The sequence below is a fragment of the Cebidichthys violaceus genome, unplaced genomic scaffold (genome assembly GCF_023349555.1).
Source record: "Cebidichthys violaceus isolate CVI_PGR_0920_01 unplaced genomic scaffold, fCebVio1.0.p SCAF_8, whole genome shotgun sequence".
NCBI classification, from domain to species: domain Eukaryota; kingdom Metazoa; phylum Chordata; class Actinopteri; order Perciformes; family Stichaeidae; genus Cebidichthys; species Cebidichthys violaceus.
This window is the reverse complement of record NW_027176964.1, coordinates 3,536,299-3,549,659: the sequence shown is the minus strand read 5'-3', so window position 1 is coordinate 3,549,659 and position 13,361 is coordinate 3,536,299. Positions and strand designations below refer to the sequence as shown.

The window sequence follows — 13,361 nt, the reverse complement described above, 5'->3', positions numbered from 1 at the left end:
TAGCACTTCACAACTGAGGCCACTGAGACAGGCCTAAGTACAGCTATCGAGACAGTTCAAAGCAGGTTACTTTAAAACAGGCCTAAGTACAGTTTAAAGAGCAAGAACAAGATACTTATCAAATGCAGGTGAGTTTAGAAGTTCAGCTGGTCCACCAGGAGATGGATACACTGAAGTTAAAACTCAAACTGGATTACTTATATCCTTGAGAGGTGGAAGCTCCTCCTTTGCAATCAGTGAACCAGGCTTGATCAAACAAGCCGTTTCAAACAAGCAGAAACTCAGATAGCACTTCACAACTGAGGCCACTGAGACAGGCCTAAGTACAGCTACAGATCATGTTAAACATGTTAACTGTAACGGGTGGTGTATGGACCCAATTGCAGTACAAAGGACTCAGAAGACAGAGGTAAAAAGTTCAACGTTTTACTTAGACTCCGGCAGACAGGCAAACGGTTTAGAAACCGGCAAACAGGAATCAGGAGAGGAGAGGCAAAGTTCTTGGTCAGGGACGGAAGGCTAGGTCGAATAACCAGGAGGCAGATGAAGCAGGGAATCAGGGACAGGCGAGGTCGGTACCGGGAAGACAGGCAGGAGAACGCTGGAAAGACTTGCATGGCAAAGAACAATCTGGCAAAGGAGTGAGTGTGGAGCTGGTGACTATATGCTGGGCTGATTGCATGTGATGAGAGGCAGCTGTGTGCACAGGTGAGTGGAGTGAACTGACGAGGTGGGCGTGGCTGACAGGTTGAGTGGGGCAGAGACAGGATCAATGGAAAATTACTGATGGCTGGATGACTGAACTGTGACATTAACCATTTAATTTTTTACATTTGTACAGCTGAGGCTCGTTAGTTTTAGATGTTTGGTCATAAACCAAAGTATTGGACAAATTAAAAATGTTGATCTGGCATTCAGAGGAAGACCAAGGGCAACCAAATTACACGACAATCCATCAATGTGAAGACTTGAAACTAGCGATTGAGACCATAAACTTATGCTTACAATGTTAATAAATAAATCAAGTGAGAAGGAGGGGCCTATATCTCATAGACTTCTATACAATCATATTATATTAAGGCTAATATGTAATTATGAGTTGTGAGAAAAAAATAACACTCTCAGACATCTGCAAGTTATGAATATTTATTGATAAAATTATTTTCCATTATGACATGACAGATTCACAAACGGTTTGCACCGGTAATGTGACAGCAGTTTTTGTGTGACAAACTTCAAAGGGTTACAGCTATCTCACCATAACCCCACTCTAAAAGCTGATTGTTTCATAACATTGATATAAAAGCTAAAATAAAATAACATTTCGCTGGTCTCTTATGAATATCTGCGACTTCATTTAGATGGAGTGATGATTATAGACATTGCTGACAAACTATACAAATTTAATGTCAAAATCTGACCTATGTTGATACTGTAGTGTGGGTTAATCTATAGTCATAAATTGATTTCAGTTCTTTCTTTCCAACTTACAGCTTTGTCTTACATGAGTCTTAAAGGCAATGTTTAATGCACTGTGGTGATAGGTAGTTCAGTTGTCATAGTTTTTATAAAAAATGGACTGACACTTTTTCTGTAGAGTCACCAGAATGAGGTGAGCCATGACCACAGTAATGCAGATGTCTCAGTGAAGTTCTGGCTAATTTTTGCAACAACAAAAAAAGCTAAATTTTTCCAAATGGAATGGAAGGCCAACAACTGGTACATTCCAAAGCATTACCATCATGAGATGATCATAGTACTAAAAACCTTTCTGTGTACAAGTGCCTGCCAGATGATGGTTGGTGGCCACAGTACACAACTGTAGAGTCAACACTGCGAAATGTTACGCATCAAACTCAGCGTGATCACTTTGTTCCAAACTGACAAAATGAGGCATCAATAAAAACTTTAGCTTGAACAATCTGGCTGCAGCACAATTGTCATCACAATATAACGTATAGCAGCAAATCAGCTTCAGGAAGTTGATGAAGGCTTTTCAAACAAGGCAAAGCATACTGTGTATAAATTAAAAATAACTGAGGAAATATTCATTTATATTATGGGTAAATATTCCTGCATGTAATCCAGGCCTACATCCAAGTCCAATAGGCTAGGCGGCCTTTTGCCTATTACTGTACTAAATAGCACACATCATCTAATAATAGAAATCTGCCTAAGAAGTCTTTCTTTCTTTATTTTTACCTTAAGTGCATTAATGCTAACTTCTACTTTCAGAATATTTGATATCTATTTTGGATAGATTTTGTCTATCATAAAGCAGACTGTCTTGGCATCTATCATTAGACACTAGAAGTAAGAAAATAGCTAATTAGTTTGTTAGATCACTGGTGTGTTCAACCCAGCCGCCAAAAAAAAAAGTTAGCATTGTATGTCTTTACAAACCACAGGATACATTGAATTTGTATCTTTCGGAACCAAAAATATTCTTCATAAATATGAGCCTTGTGTCAAGCTGGTGGAAACGCACAATGTTAGAGCCGTGAAGATGATACAACTTTTGTCTCGCTTATAATTCATTAGTACGATTCATTCATGTGTTTGCGTTAGCTGATGGATAGTTGTTAGCTAACGTTAGCTAAACTGCAATTGCTAGAATTAAACGGCTGAAGTGCAGAAGATATTCTTCTCCCTCTGGACAGGAGGAGGGCCGAAACTGAGTTGCATGTTGCAGAGAAAACGAAGACGGATGTAATCAGATTTGTATCTGTGGATAAGTTTAAATGAAAGTACCCTAAATATCACCTGGATTTTATCTGGATATAAATGTGACCCATTTCTTAACAGTGTCAAAGCTTAAAAATGCCTCAAAGTTCTTTAATTCAAGATACATCCAGTTAGTCTATGTCATCAAAAATGTAAGCAGAAAGGCTTGTATTCTACTTTTCAAGTTAATATCAATAGGGCTAAGAGAAGCTGAGTAATATAAGCTAAGGAAAGACTGCATGTGGAGGAAAATGGCAGTAATACGGGACGGATAAGCAAAGGGGGCAAGGAAGCCACGTAGATGAAGCAGGGGTTTATTTGAAGGAGGCGCGGACCTGGCGGCCCTTCAGAGCCTGACAGGGCCGGTAGTTGTCCACCATGCAACATGGAGCTTCTCCATCTCCAGTGAAGAGGAGGCCGCGGAACTTGGCCATCTAATGAGGAAGGAGAGACAAGGAGAAAGAGGATTAAGGTAAAAGATTCCCATGGACTAAGTCCCATTAGCGGTCGCTGAAATCGAAAACGCTTACATTAAGTGAGGTATCACATGTGTTGTTTCTAACAAGTATAACTCCATTAATCACTGAGAGCACAGTAGAATTACCAGCCGGAGCAGATGCTCGGGACCGCATTCGTGCACGAGGAACAGAAAGGCTGCTTGACGAAGATGCTTTTCCGCTCGCAGATGCTGTTCTGTGCGCTCACATCACGTGCTAATTATACTCCATAGCTGGGCTAGCAGCTCTCCTACGAAAGGCTCTGTGCCGGTATAGTCCTGCTGTTTGTCACGGTTAAGTTAACGTTACTGTTTTGTTAGCAATATCTTGTTGAGCTCTGAACAAAATGTAGCAATCGCATGAGCCATGTGTTATGTTTACTGCCATTAAAGAGGAATACATCTCCTATGTTGTTGCTTCGCAGCAGGTACGTGTAAGAGCCTGGGCCTACAATCAGCCACTGCTCTGCTTTTATACTCATATATCTTATACTACTTTTATTGCAGAATTTGAGATTATGTGTACAGCACAAAAAAGACAGATGTCCAACACCTGCCGTTCATTCAGAAAAAAATATTTTCTGTGTCTGCAGAATCATTTCTCTATGGACATGGAGTGTGTGTTGCTTAGGAACCAGAATGATGATACGGTCCCATGAGCTCTTGTATCCTCAGTTGGCCAAATCATAGTGCACTTTGATATACGTAGGAAAAAACAGGTTGGCAATACAGTGGCGTTCCCTCGACTGCTACATAGTTGCTAGGACTGATGCATACAGTACCTGGATCATGTTAAAGGGGACATCTTTTGAAAAACACACTTTTTCAGTATATTTAATGTTCAAATAACAAATTATTTTTTTCAGTCTGTCTGAATACACCTGTATTCACCCTTTCTCTGAAGCGTTCCGTTTTAGCGCCTGTGTCTTTAAGACCCCTTCACAAAAAGCCCAGCCTGCTCCGATAAGCTTGCGAGAAAAATATGGTGTAGTTTATAAAAAAACTGATTGGGTTGTCTTATTTCACAGTTTGCGTGTTGGTGCACTCCAGATACTTAAAGCGTGTGAACATGTTCTAGTAGAAACCCCAAATACAAATATGAACCTGAAAATGAGCATGATGCAATAATCTGCTTCACTTCTGCCAGAATATCTTTAATCCGGTGTTAATACAGCACAGCCAGCCTCACAACCTCCTGTTGTGGTTGTTATCTAGCATGTGCACATGGTGGTGCAAAAGACAGCCCTGCTGACATTGAAACTAGTCCCATATCGGACATAGTGCCATTAATATGTAGAAGGAAATTATGCCACAGTTGAAACAGCCTTAATGCCCTCTGCAAATTAAGCCAAATCACTGAGCTACTGGTAACAAGTGCACATGTTAAGAGGAATGGTGAGATGAAAAAAGCTTATGTGTGTGTGTGTGTGTGTTTGTGTGAAGCGACTAGAGCAGCAGTGTGGCGTAAACAACAACTCCTCAGGGAGCCATTTGGCCTTTAGCTAGCTGGTGAGCCCGGATTAATTGTCCCTCAGCAGGCTCACTGTCCTTCTTCTTCTTCTCTACATAAGCACATGTCATAGATGAACATCTATCATTTATCTAGGGAGGTAAAACCTAGCATTAAACCTTTAGCGAGAAAAGTCCTAGTGGGTTTTATGTCACATGAGGGTATGGGGTGTTAGTCATGTTAAATAGGTAGAGTGCAAACTGCTCACTGGAGATACAGGCAGTCAGAGTAATCTAAGTGAAACACAAGGCCCTGAAGGGACAGACCCACCCTGCTCTAAAGCATGATATAACTTCTGACAGTTTTGATCTTTACAATGTTTGGACCAACATTCTGGCTCCTTAAACCATGTAGAAACACCGAATGAGTTGATTAGCAAATCAAAGTCTTAAATGCGTATGAGGGTATTTGAAAATACTGTCAATTGAGGAAATAACTCCTTACTTATGGCTCTCTTTATTCTACAGTAATTGGCTAGCTCTTTCTTTTGATTTCTCAGACTCCCTGAGGCTTGACACTTCATGCCCTTTATTTTCTCATTTTAAGTTGAACTCTTTCTGCTTCCCACTGAGAATCCAGCAGCAGTCTCTCCAGACGACATGATAAAAAAAGCCAACCCAGGTGGGCTGCTAAGAAAAATGTCTGTTTTTAGCACTGCCACAAATACACACAGGATAATGTGTGTACGTTCACGCACATAGATACATGTACTTTATACTTGCACTGAAACACCCAGAGCCATATGACCTTCCTATATTTAAATCATATCTAGTGTATAATCCAGTAAACTGTAATTCAGTTGAGTTGTTTTAATGTTTGGCCCTCACACTAAAGTTCAATACTACATGCATTTGTTACTTTATTTTGTTATACAGTGCAGAATTATGGAGGAATAAAGCTGCATTACAATCAAAAAAAGAATAAATACAAAAATGACTCAATGGACTAATTAAGCCTCAATTATCAAATATATGTGCAGATGAATTTGAAAATAAATAAATAAATATACACAGAAATAGAACAATTGAATAAAAAATAAAAATGTATTTCAATATTTGACAAACTACAAATTGTGTGCATTTATTTTCACATTTGTTTATTTTCAAATGTATTCATTTTTGTCACGTTTATATTTATGTCTCTTTTTATTATTTGTATTATTCGTTAAAGTAAATAAATACAAATACAGTTTACTTAATCATATCACGTATTAGCCTGGTGTGCACATGTATACATAGCCTTGCTAACTCTGCTGCTAATAATGTACCTCCTATTATTTATTTATGCTACTCTCTATGTTTTTTTTATGTCCTTGTACTGCTGCAACAACCGAATTTCTCTTCTGGGGATAAATAAAGGTGTATCTTAATTTTAAATTAACTTAATTTAACTATTTATTTTCATATTAACCTGCACATTTGTTTGGTGATTGAGGCTTTTCTCTCTTAATTTCTTTCCTTATTATTTTATTTATTTATGTAATGAGTCGTTTATTTACTGATTCATCCTATAGAATGCCTGCTTTAGTCCTCCATACAGATTTAATAATCAATTCTCAAAATGTGTAACTTGACAGGTGATATAACTCATTTAGATTTGATGAAGGTAAAGCGAGAGAATATGAAGCAAAGTTAAGTACTTGTGCAGGGCTGACACTGATTGGCTCCTTGAGGACAATCCAGGTGACACTTTCCAACAGGGGAGGTGTGGTCAGAGAGCCATCATAGGTCCAATAATCCAGAGAACCAGGAAGAAGAGTCTTTGAGTCAAAGTTAGGAAAGGTGGTCTGCTTTCCCTGCAGGTGTCAAGAAGCAAAGGATGGAAAAGAACGAGTGAGAGAGGGAAGCCATTGTTACTCCTTGTTAATCTTGTCTCCCAAGCATATAAATTGCTGTGCATTGACAATATTGGCACATTTGTCCTTACCTTGGTCTTAACAGCATCCAAGGCTTCCAGAACTTTCTGAAGCCTGGGGTTGGCAGCACCAATCTGGAGCACAACACAGACACTCACACATAATTATACATAATTATATACACAATTATAATATTCAAATACAGCAATCATTATTATGCTTATCTCTTTACCATGTCCCTCAGAGGGCATGAATACTTAAAGTATGTTCCCACCCCTAGACTGGAGTGCAGTCATAGACTGATGGTTTGTCAGTGATGAATCACTGGTGACTCACCTTGAGAAAGACCCCGACCACTGCGAGTCCATCGGGCTGGCTGGCTGCCTCTCCGAAGCTTGGATACTTAGTGTTCCAGTGCACCAGGTGAAGCTAACAAGAAAAGAGAATTTTGACTTTGAAGCAGTCAGTAACCTTCGGTTCTGAAAAGTGAAGCCGATGCAGAAGTGTCTTAAATTTGCATTCTTTCTAATGGCCATCACTGGGCGACTCTTCTGGTTGGAATAGAAGTCTTAGAGAAAATTACTCTACTTCTCTCTTGATTTATTATCTCAGTAAATATTATAAATATGAGTGTATGGTCTCAATCTCTAGTTTTAAGTCTTCCTCAATACAGCATGATGTTCATTTAGTAAATTATGCTCCATTTAGAGTCAAATAGACCATAAAGCAGGGTATGCTTTAGGGCACGGCTACCTTGTGATTGACAGGCCGCTACCCGAGCCGTCAACTGTGTCTTTACGTCACTACTTTGCATTCAAATATGGTCACTTGTGTTCTGGTTGCAAAAAGCCAAGATGGCGACGACCAAAATGCCGAACTCCAGGATTAAAAAAAAACACAGTCCACAAACCAAAGGGTAACGACGACTATGTCCACTTCCTATCTACAGTCTATGCTTTTATGGCACAGGCTAGACTGTGTATTCTCAACCTAATTCCCAACTTGTCACATACGGACTCTTGGTCAGGACCCCTTAGTGTCACTTAGGTTTAGGCAACAAAAGGATCCTTGTTTGGGTTAAGGCCAGCAAGTTTGTCACGTAACTTCAGTAATGTGGCCTATGTTACGTAAGTTAAGTGCTTATCGCAACGTACTAACGCAACTTGAAAAAAGTCAACGTTGACTTTTGGTTTCACATGGGACACGGACAGCAGCCTCCTGAGTGAAAGTCATGTGTTTGTTGAAGTACATTTGTTACGTAACTTCAGTTATGTGGCCTATGTTACATAAGTGCTTTTCTGTAAAATATTTACATTACATTAAATAAGTCAACGTTGACTTCTGGTTTCAAACAGGACACAAAAACGGTCTCCTTGGTGAAAGTCTAAGTTTAAATACATTTGTACATAACTTAAATTATGTGGCTTACGTTATTATGTGATTTAGTGACATTTTCTGAAAGGTCCAAAAATGTGGGAGAGAATAGAGTGGGAGAAGCATCTGTAATAATTTAGGACTTTATCTGAGCAATTCCCTTGCTCTTAAATGCCCCATAGTGGCAGAGCTCGGTCAGGATTGTAGAGATGCTGAGATCACGAGTTTCAGTTTTTATGTGTTGATCTGTAAATTCTGTCGCTACTTAAAAAATAAATAAAATGCTGTTAAAACCTTTTCACATTGCAAGGAATTCATTTATGGTGGGGGAATTCAGAGTTATGTATTCATTTACTTGTTTATTGATCTACAAATAGTTCAATTTGAATATTTCGGGACTAAAGATAATGGGAATCAACCAATTAATTACCGACTAATTGTTGTATGTAAACCCAAGAAGTTCCTCAAATACAGAATGAATGACTTCAGTCTGTCTGCCTCCAATTTCCCTGTGATTTTGTAAAATGCTCTGTATGAATTTTTTTTTAAAACATTATAGTTTACTATGTTACTTTCATATATATTCTACCTAAGCCTCTTGAAAAAGATAGGCTAGTACCACCATTAACACCACACGACGTAACCATTTATCACATAACATGAATTAAGGGCCTGTTACTGTATGTGGTAGTTGTTAGCAGAAGATCCAGTAGCCTCAGTACCTCACAGGGGAACTTGATGCCGTTGACAGTGTGTTCAGAGCCTCTGTCATCACTGGCTCCCCAGTGGAAATGAAACTGCTTCAAACGGTACGTTCCAGAAATAGGACCTCCGGTCAGGGCTGGTGACAGCAAAACATCCAAATCATTAGAGACACACTCAGGGAAAGACAGATTTAACATCAGGAATGAAGTACGTCTATGCTACTCAGTAACTTGTACATTAGCATGCAGTCAGTGATGACATTTTGGGACTTTGGTTGTATGTGATCCTATTAGTTCTACTTTACATTTTAATGCTTATATTCTTTCTATTTTATTTCAACTGTATAGCATTTGTTGTTGTGGTCCTGTTCATCAAAGCAATCAGCTTCTCTCATTCAGAGGTGCAAACTTAAATTATATAATTCATTTATTTTAACCATAAAACACAGAGAATCATGATCTGTGAAACATCACTTTCAAGACATCCTCTATCAGTGAAAAATGATGTCCATCACTGTGACGTCTTAATGAGGGGGCACTCCACTGACTCAGTAAAGTTAGTACTACTCAGCCTGTGAAAACAGTTGTGAAATATCTTTAGTGGCACTGTAGGAGCTTCGTCTTATGCAACAAGTCATCCAACCCAGAGCACCTCATTGATTGTTTCTTCCTACCCTCTATTAAGACAACAAAACTACTTGGTTAGTTTAGGCAGCAAAACTACTTGTTTAGGTAACAAAACTACTTGGTTATGTTTCAGCAGTGGCTCAGGGAGTAGGTAAAGCTGGTAGTCCTTTAAGAAACTGCACCCCAAGTTGCTCCCTGTGTGTTTTACAGCAGCCCACTGCATGGGTTAAACACAGAATCAAATTTCATGTATGAATAGGCAACTTTTTATGCAAACATGGAAATGAAGTCCAAAAAGACAGAACAGGAAATAACAGAAATTTATATTGATATACGCTGTTGGATGAATGTCGGATAAACAGAGTCAGTGCAGCAGGGTGAGGTGATGCCAATGTCCTGTTGGCCTCCAGATACGCTCTTATCTGCCACAGTACATACAGCAGGGGTGGAGGCACAAACCAGACTGATAGATAAAGTTTACCGCTGTAATACTGTAATACTAATGAGCTGAAGAGTCAATAGCATTTCCATTTAGTGTGGTTTTACCCATCCATCCAAAGATGCAGTTTTTGGTTTCCTTTGAGATCAGCATTAACTCATTATCTGTTAACAGGCTTGGGAATAGTGTTTGATTTCACTTCAAAACACATTTATTTTTAGTTTAGAGGGTATGATTGTTTGTTCATATTCATTCTTATTATCTACCCAACATCTTCCTCATTTCAGTGTTGTGGTTCATTTTGTTAAAAGAAAAAAAAAGGGTTCAATGAAATGAGGTAATCATATGTGGAAATGAAGTAAATATATGAGATGTATATATATATATTGTCTTCTCTCTCCATGTCTATGTAACACCAGGAGCTGAACTGTGCTTACTGGAGCTGTCTATGTCGTCCACATAGTCCACCTGGAAGGAGTGTCCATTGTTGAGAATGCTGTTGGCGTTGGACGGGTCATACTTGATTTTCAGCGGCTTCAGAGTGGAGTCATATTTGGCCTCCTTAGGGACAATGTTGATGGGAGACTGTCTGGGCCCATTAGCTATAGGAAAATCTTCTCCCCATTTGTCAGGTCCTGCAAATGCATATTCCAATATTAAATATGAAATAAGTATATATTAGTAGCAAGTGCTTTGTCCTATTCGTTTATGTCCTGTGTGTGGAGCACTTTTACACCAACCTCTTCAAAGTTTCCCTGTAGATTTATGACAAAAAAAAGTCAGTCTCTTTTCTTTTGCCTTCTTCGCCTTGCTTTATCAGGTAGCAGTGCAGAAACAAGTATTCAGCTGATTCACATGTTACCACAGTTGAAAATAAACAAAGGTTCTACATTCAAAAACATCTTCCCAAGTTTACTCAGCAGTAGTGGGATATCCAGATCCTTTACTCAAACAAAAGTAGCAATACTGTGCATCTAAAAGTAAGCAAATATCCAAAATTAGAAAAATGTACGTATCAAAAGTAAAAGTATTCAAAATGCAGAATGGGCTATTTCAGCATGATTTTGTAGTATTGCTACTGTAGTCAAATTTAAGCAAACTACTTGAGTAAATCATAAATGTACCTTATAGTGAATGTAACCACTGACAGCAGGTAATAATTCTATTTTTACTTCTGTTGCTTTATTAAAAGCCATGTTCACACCCTTCACACGATAGTTAAAAAAAATGTTTTCTTTTAGCATTACATTGATTTTGTTGCTACATTGTCTGTGTTGCAGCCAGTCCAAGTGATGTTAATTATATGGGGTAGTTCAAACTGTAGTATTTTTTAAAAGTTGAGTTTCATATACGTTTTGCACCTAGCTGGTGCAATGTTTGGCTGTTTAACCAGTGCAGTCATTTTCACTGAAGGTGTGCTTAAGTAGACTGCTGTCATGTAAATTATTTAAGTTGTTACATTGTTTTTGTGGAATGGCAACTTACTGACTGCAGCATACTGTCTACAATCGTGCAACACCGAGGTGAGAGTTTCAACCTGTTACATATATAACCTGTTCATCCGGTACACGCTGAGAGATCCTCACCGTTAGTTGGTCCGTATCCCCATCCGTGAGACATGGCTGCCCCCGCTGTGTGCTGTGCTGATAACACAATACAATGATTAATCCAGGGTCTGGTCGGAAAGAGGCTGATTATGGATGGTGATGATGATGATCAAGTGACAGACACTCAGCTGAAAGGCTGCTTCTGCTGGGCTTTATATATATGCAGGCTCACACCGTGTGGGTTTGGCTTGTCGTTCCTTCAGCGGGCCGGTCAATCAGGAGAACGGTGCAGCCATCCAGAGATCCGATGGTGGCGTCCTCCTCTCCTCTCCTCTTCTCCGCTTTCCTGCAGCCCTCCCTTTGTTTCGGAATATTCTGAATATTTTTGTTATTGTCTCATCCCCGAGTCTCTCCGCTCCCAGGCAGAGATGGACGCGCATTTCTCACATCCATCCTACAGCACCCGGTGCCCCGCGCTGCTCTCAGCTATTCCAGGATCAGCGCAGGTTCAGTGTTTGGAGCAGCGCCGCGTGAGGATGGTACGGTCCAGCGGATTTTAGCGCAATATCCTGAGGTCGACGTTTTTCTTTTCAAGTCTTGCCAGCCTTCTTTGACCTCGGCTATCCTGCTGGGCTGCTTTATGAAGGCTGCATGCGGGATGGGATGTGCGTGCCTGTGGATCTCTGCACGGCCGGACGGAGACATTTTAGGGCCTGATGGAGAACACCACCCCCACCCCACCCACCCCCAGTCCTGAAGTGTTTCATTGATTATTATTCAAATTTATTTAACCAGTAAAAAAAAGAGTTACAAACTCATGCTGGCCCTTCGTTAACGGTTTAGCATTGAAAAAAAACCCTGACCTATGTAACCCCCTTACATTACATTACATTACAGTCATTTAGCAGACGCTTTTATCCAAAGCGACTTACAATTCAGTATCTATCTACACACCATAGACGCAGCTACGGGAGCAATTTTGGGGTTAAGTGTCTTGCATGAGACTAGTAGAGCAGGAGCCGGGAATCGAAACCGCCGACCCTCTGATTGAAAGGCGGTCCACTTAGCCACGGTCACCCTTCTCAACAATATCACTGATGCTTGGTAGAGGGGTACCAATGATGTTACCGACATGTAACCACTTTCGGCGAAAGAATCAATATTTCTAATATTAACACTTTTTGTGTCAGTTATTTGACTGTACTAAGGTGAAGAAGGCCCATTCAACATGATTACCCGCAACAGCGACACTCGTGTTGTTCTCATCCTGTGAGTGTGTGTGTTAGTCATCATGGCAAAATGTTGTCCTGGAGACACCTAGTATGTACTTTGCCAGGTTTTTATATTTACGTCTGTCTGATCAAAATTAGGGCTGAGCTTGATGATGGGTGTGGTATACGAGCAAGGGCGCAGGAAGTAGAGGGGTAGGAAGTGAGGAAGGGCCATTCCCCCCCACCTACCCTCTACACACACACACACACACACTTTGTGCCCCTGGTCGGATTCGGCATCACCACTGATCCAATCACAAGATGTTCTCAAGTTTTTACTATCACTAAAAAAACTCCCCACCGACACACTCCTTGAAGGGACAGTTCACTCGAAAATCACAAATACGTATTTATCCTCATGCTATGGCATGCGGTGCCAGAAAAATATGTTTCTGAAAATATGTTCTATCTCAAATGCATCCCCCTTGTTGACCTGACATCCTTCCTTTTCCATCCCCTATTAGCAGAAGGTGTGCAGGGACAGCCTCAGTCAGGTAGATTAGATACATTGATATGTACAGTTGTGAGTACTTTTGTATTTTTACTTACTTCTAGCGAGTACTTTTGCACTGTATTGCTACTTTAATTTAGGGATAGGATCTGAATATCACACGGCTGCTGATTATATTGAATTTGGAACATTTGTGTGATATCATATCATCTGTGATATCATGTGAAGGATTGGAATACTTAACTTCCACCAGATAAAACAAGTTAAACAGGGCCAAAGTAAGGAGAATTATTTTCTCTGTATAAATCCAGTGAAACATTTTAAATATGTGGGCGTGAAAGGGCTCCACACTCAGAACATAAT

At 39.8% G+C, this 13,361-nt stretch overlaps 1 protein-coding gene across 2 annotated transcripts; it reads right to left on the bottom strand.

Annotated features, from left to right (window-relative positions):
• Window positions 1-1,130: 1,130 nt before the first annotated feature.
• Window positions 1,131-11,946, bottom strand: cahz (carbonic anhydrase). 2 transcript variants are annotated; one of them, XM_068701431.1, is made up of 8 exons: window positions 11,511-11,946; window positions 11,316-11,372; window positions 10,167-10,364; window positions 8,682-8,800; window positions 6,922-7,014; window positions 6,657-6,719; window positions 6,370-6,525; window positions 1,131-3,158 (listed from the first exon to the last, which is right to left on the bottom strand). In XM_068701431.1, the coding sequence occupies exons 2-8, from the start codon at window positions 11,347-11,349 to the stop codon at window positions 3,039-3,041; spliced, it is 783 nt and encodes a 260-aa protein (XP_068557532.1). In that variant the 5' UTR covers window positions 11,350-11,372; window positions 11,511-11,946; the 3' UTR covers window positions 1,131-3,038. The 2 variants fall into 2 exon arrangements, with proteins under 2 accessions (XP_068557532.1, XP_068557531.1); XM_068701430.1 differs by lacking the exon at window positions 11,511-11,946 and having other exon boundaries at window positions 11,316-11,488.
• Window positions 11,947-13,361: the final 1,415 nt, after the last annotated feature.

Coding starts and splice junctions, on each gene's coding strand:
- cahz (XM_068701431.1), bottom strand. CDS start 11,349: ATGTCTCACGGATGGGGATACGGACCAACTAACG. Junction 10,365..11,315: donor GGGATACGGACCAACTAACG/GTGAGGATCTCT, acceptor ATGCATTTGCAG/GACCTGACAAATGGGGAGAA. Junction 3,159..6,369: donor TCAGTGTCAGCCCTGCACAA/GTACTTAACTTT, acceptor CTTCCTCATTAG/ATGGCCAAGTTCCGCGGCCT.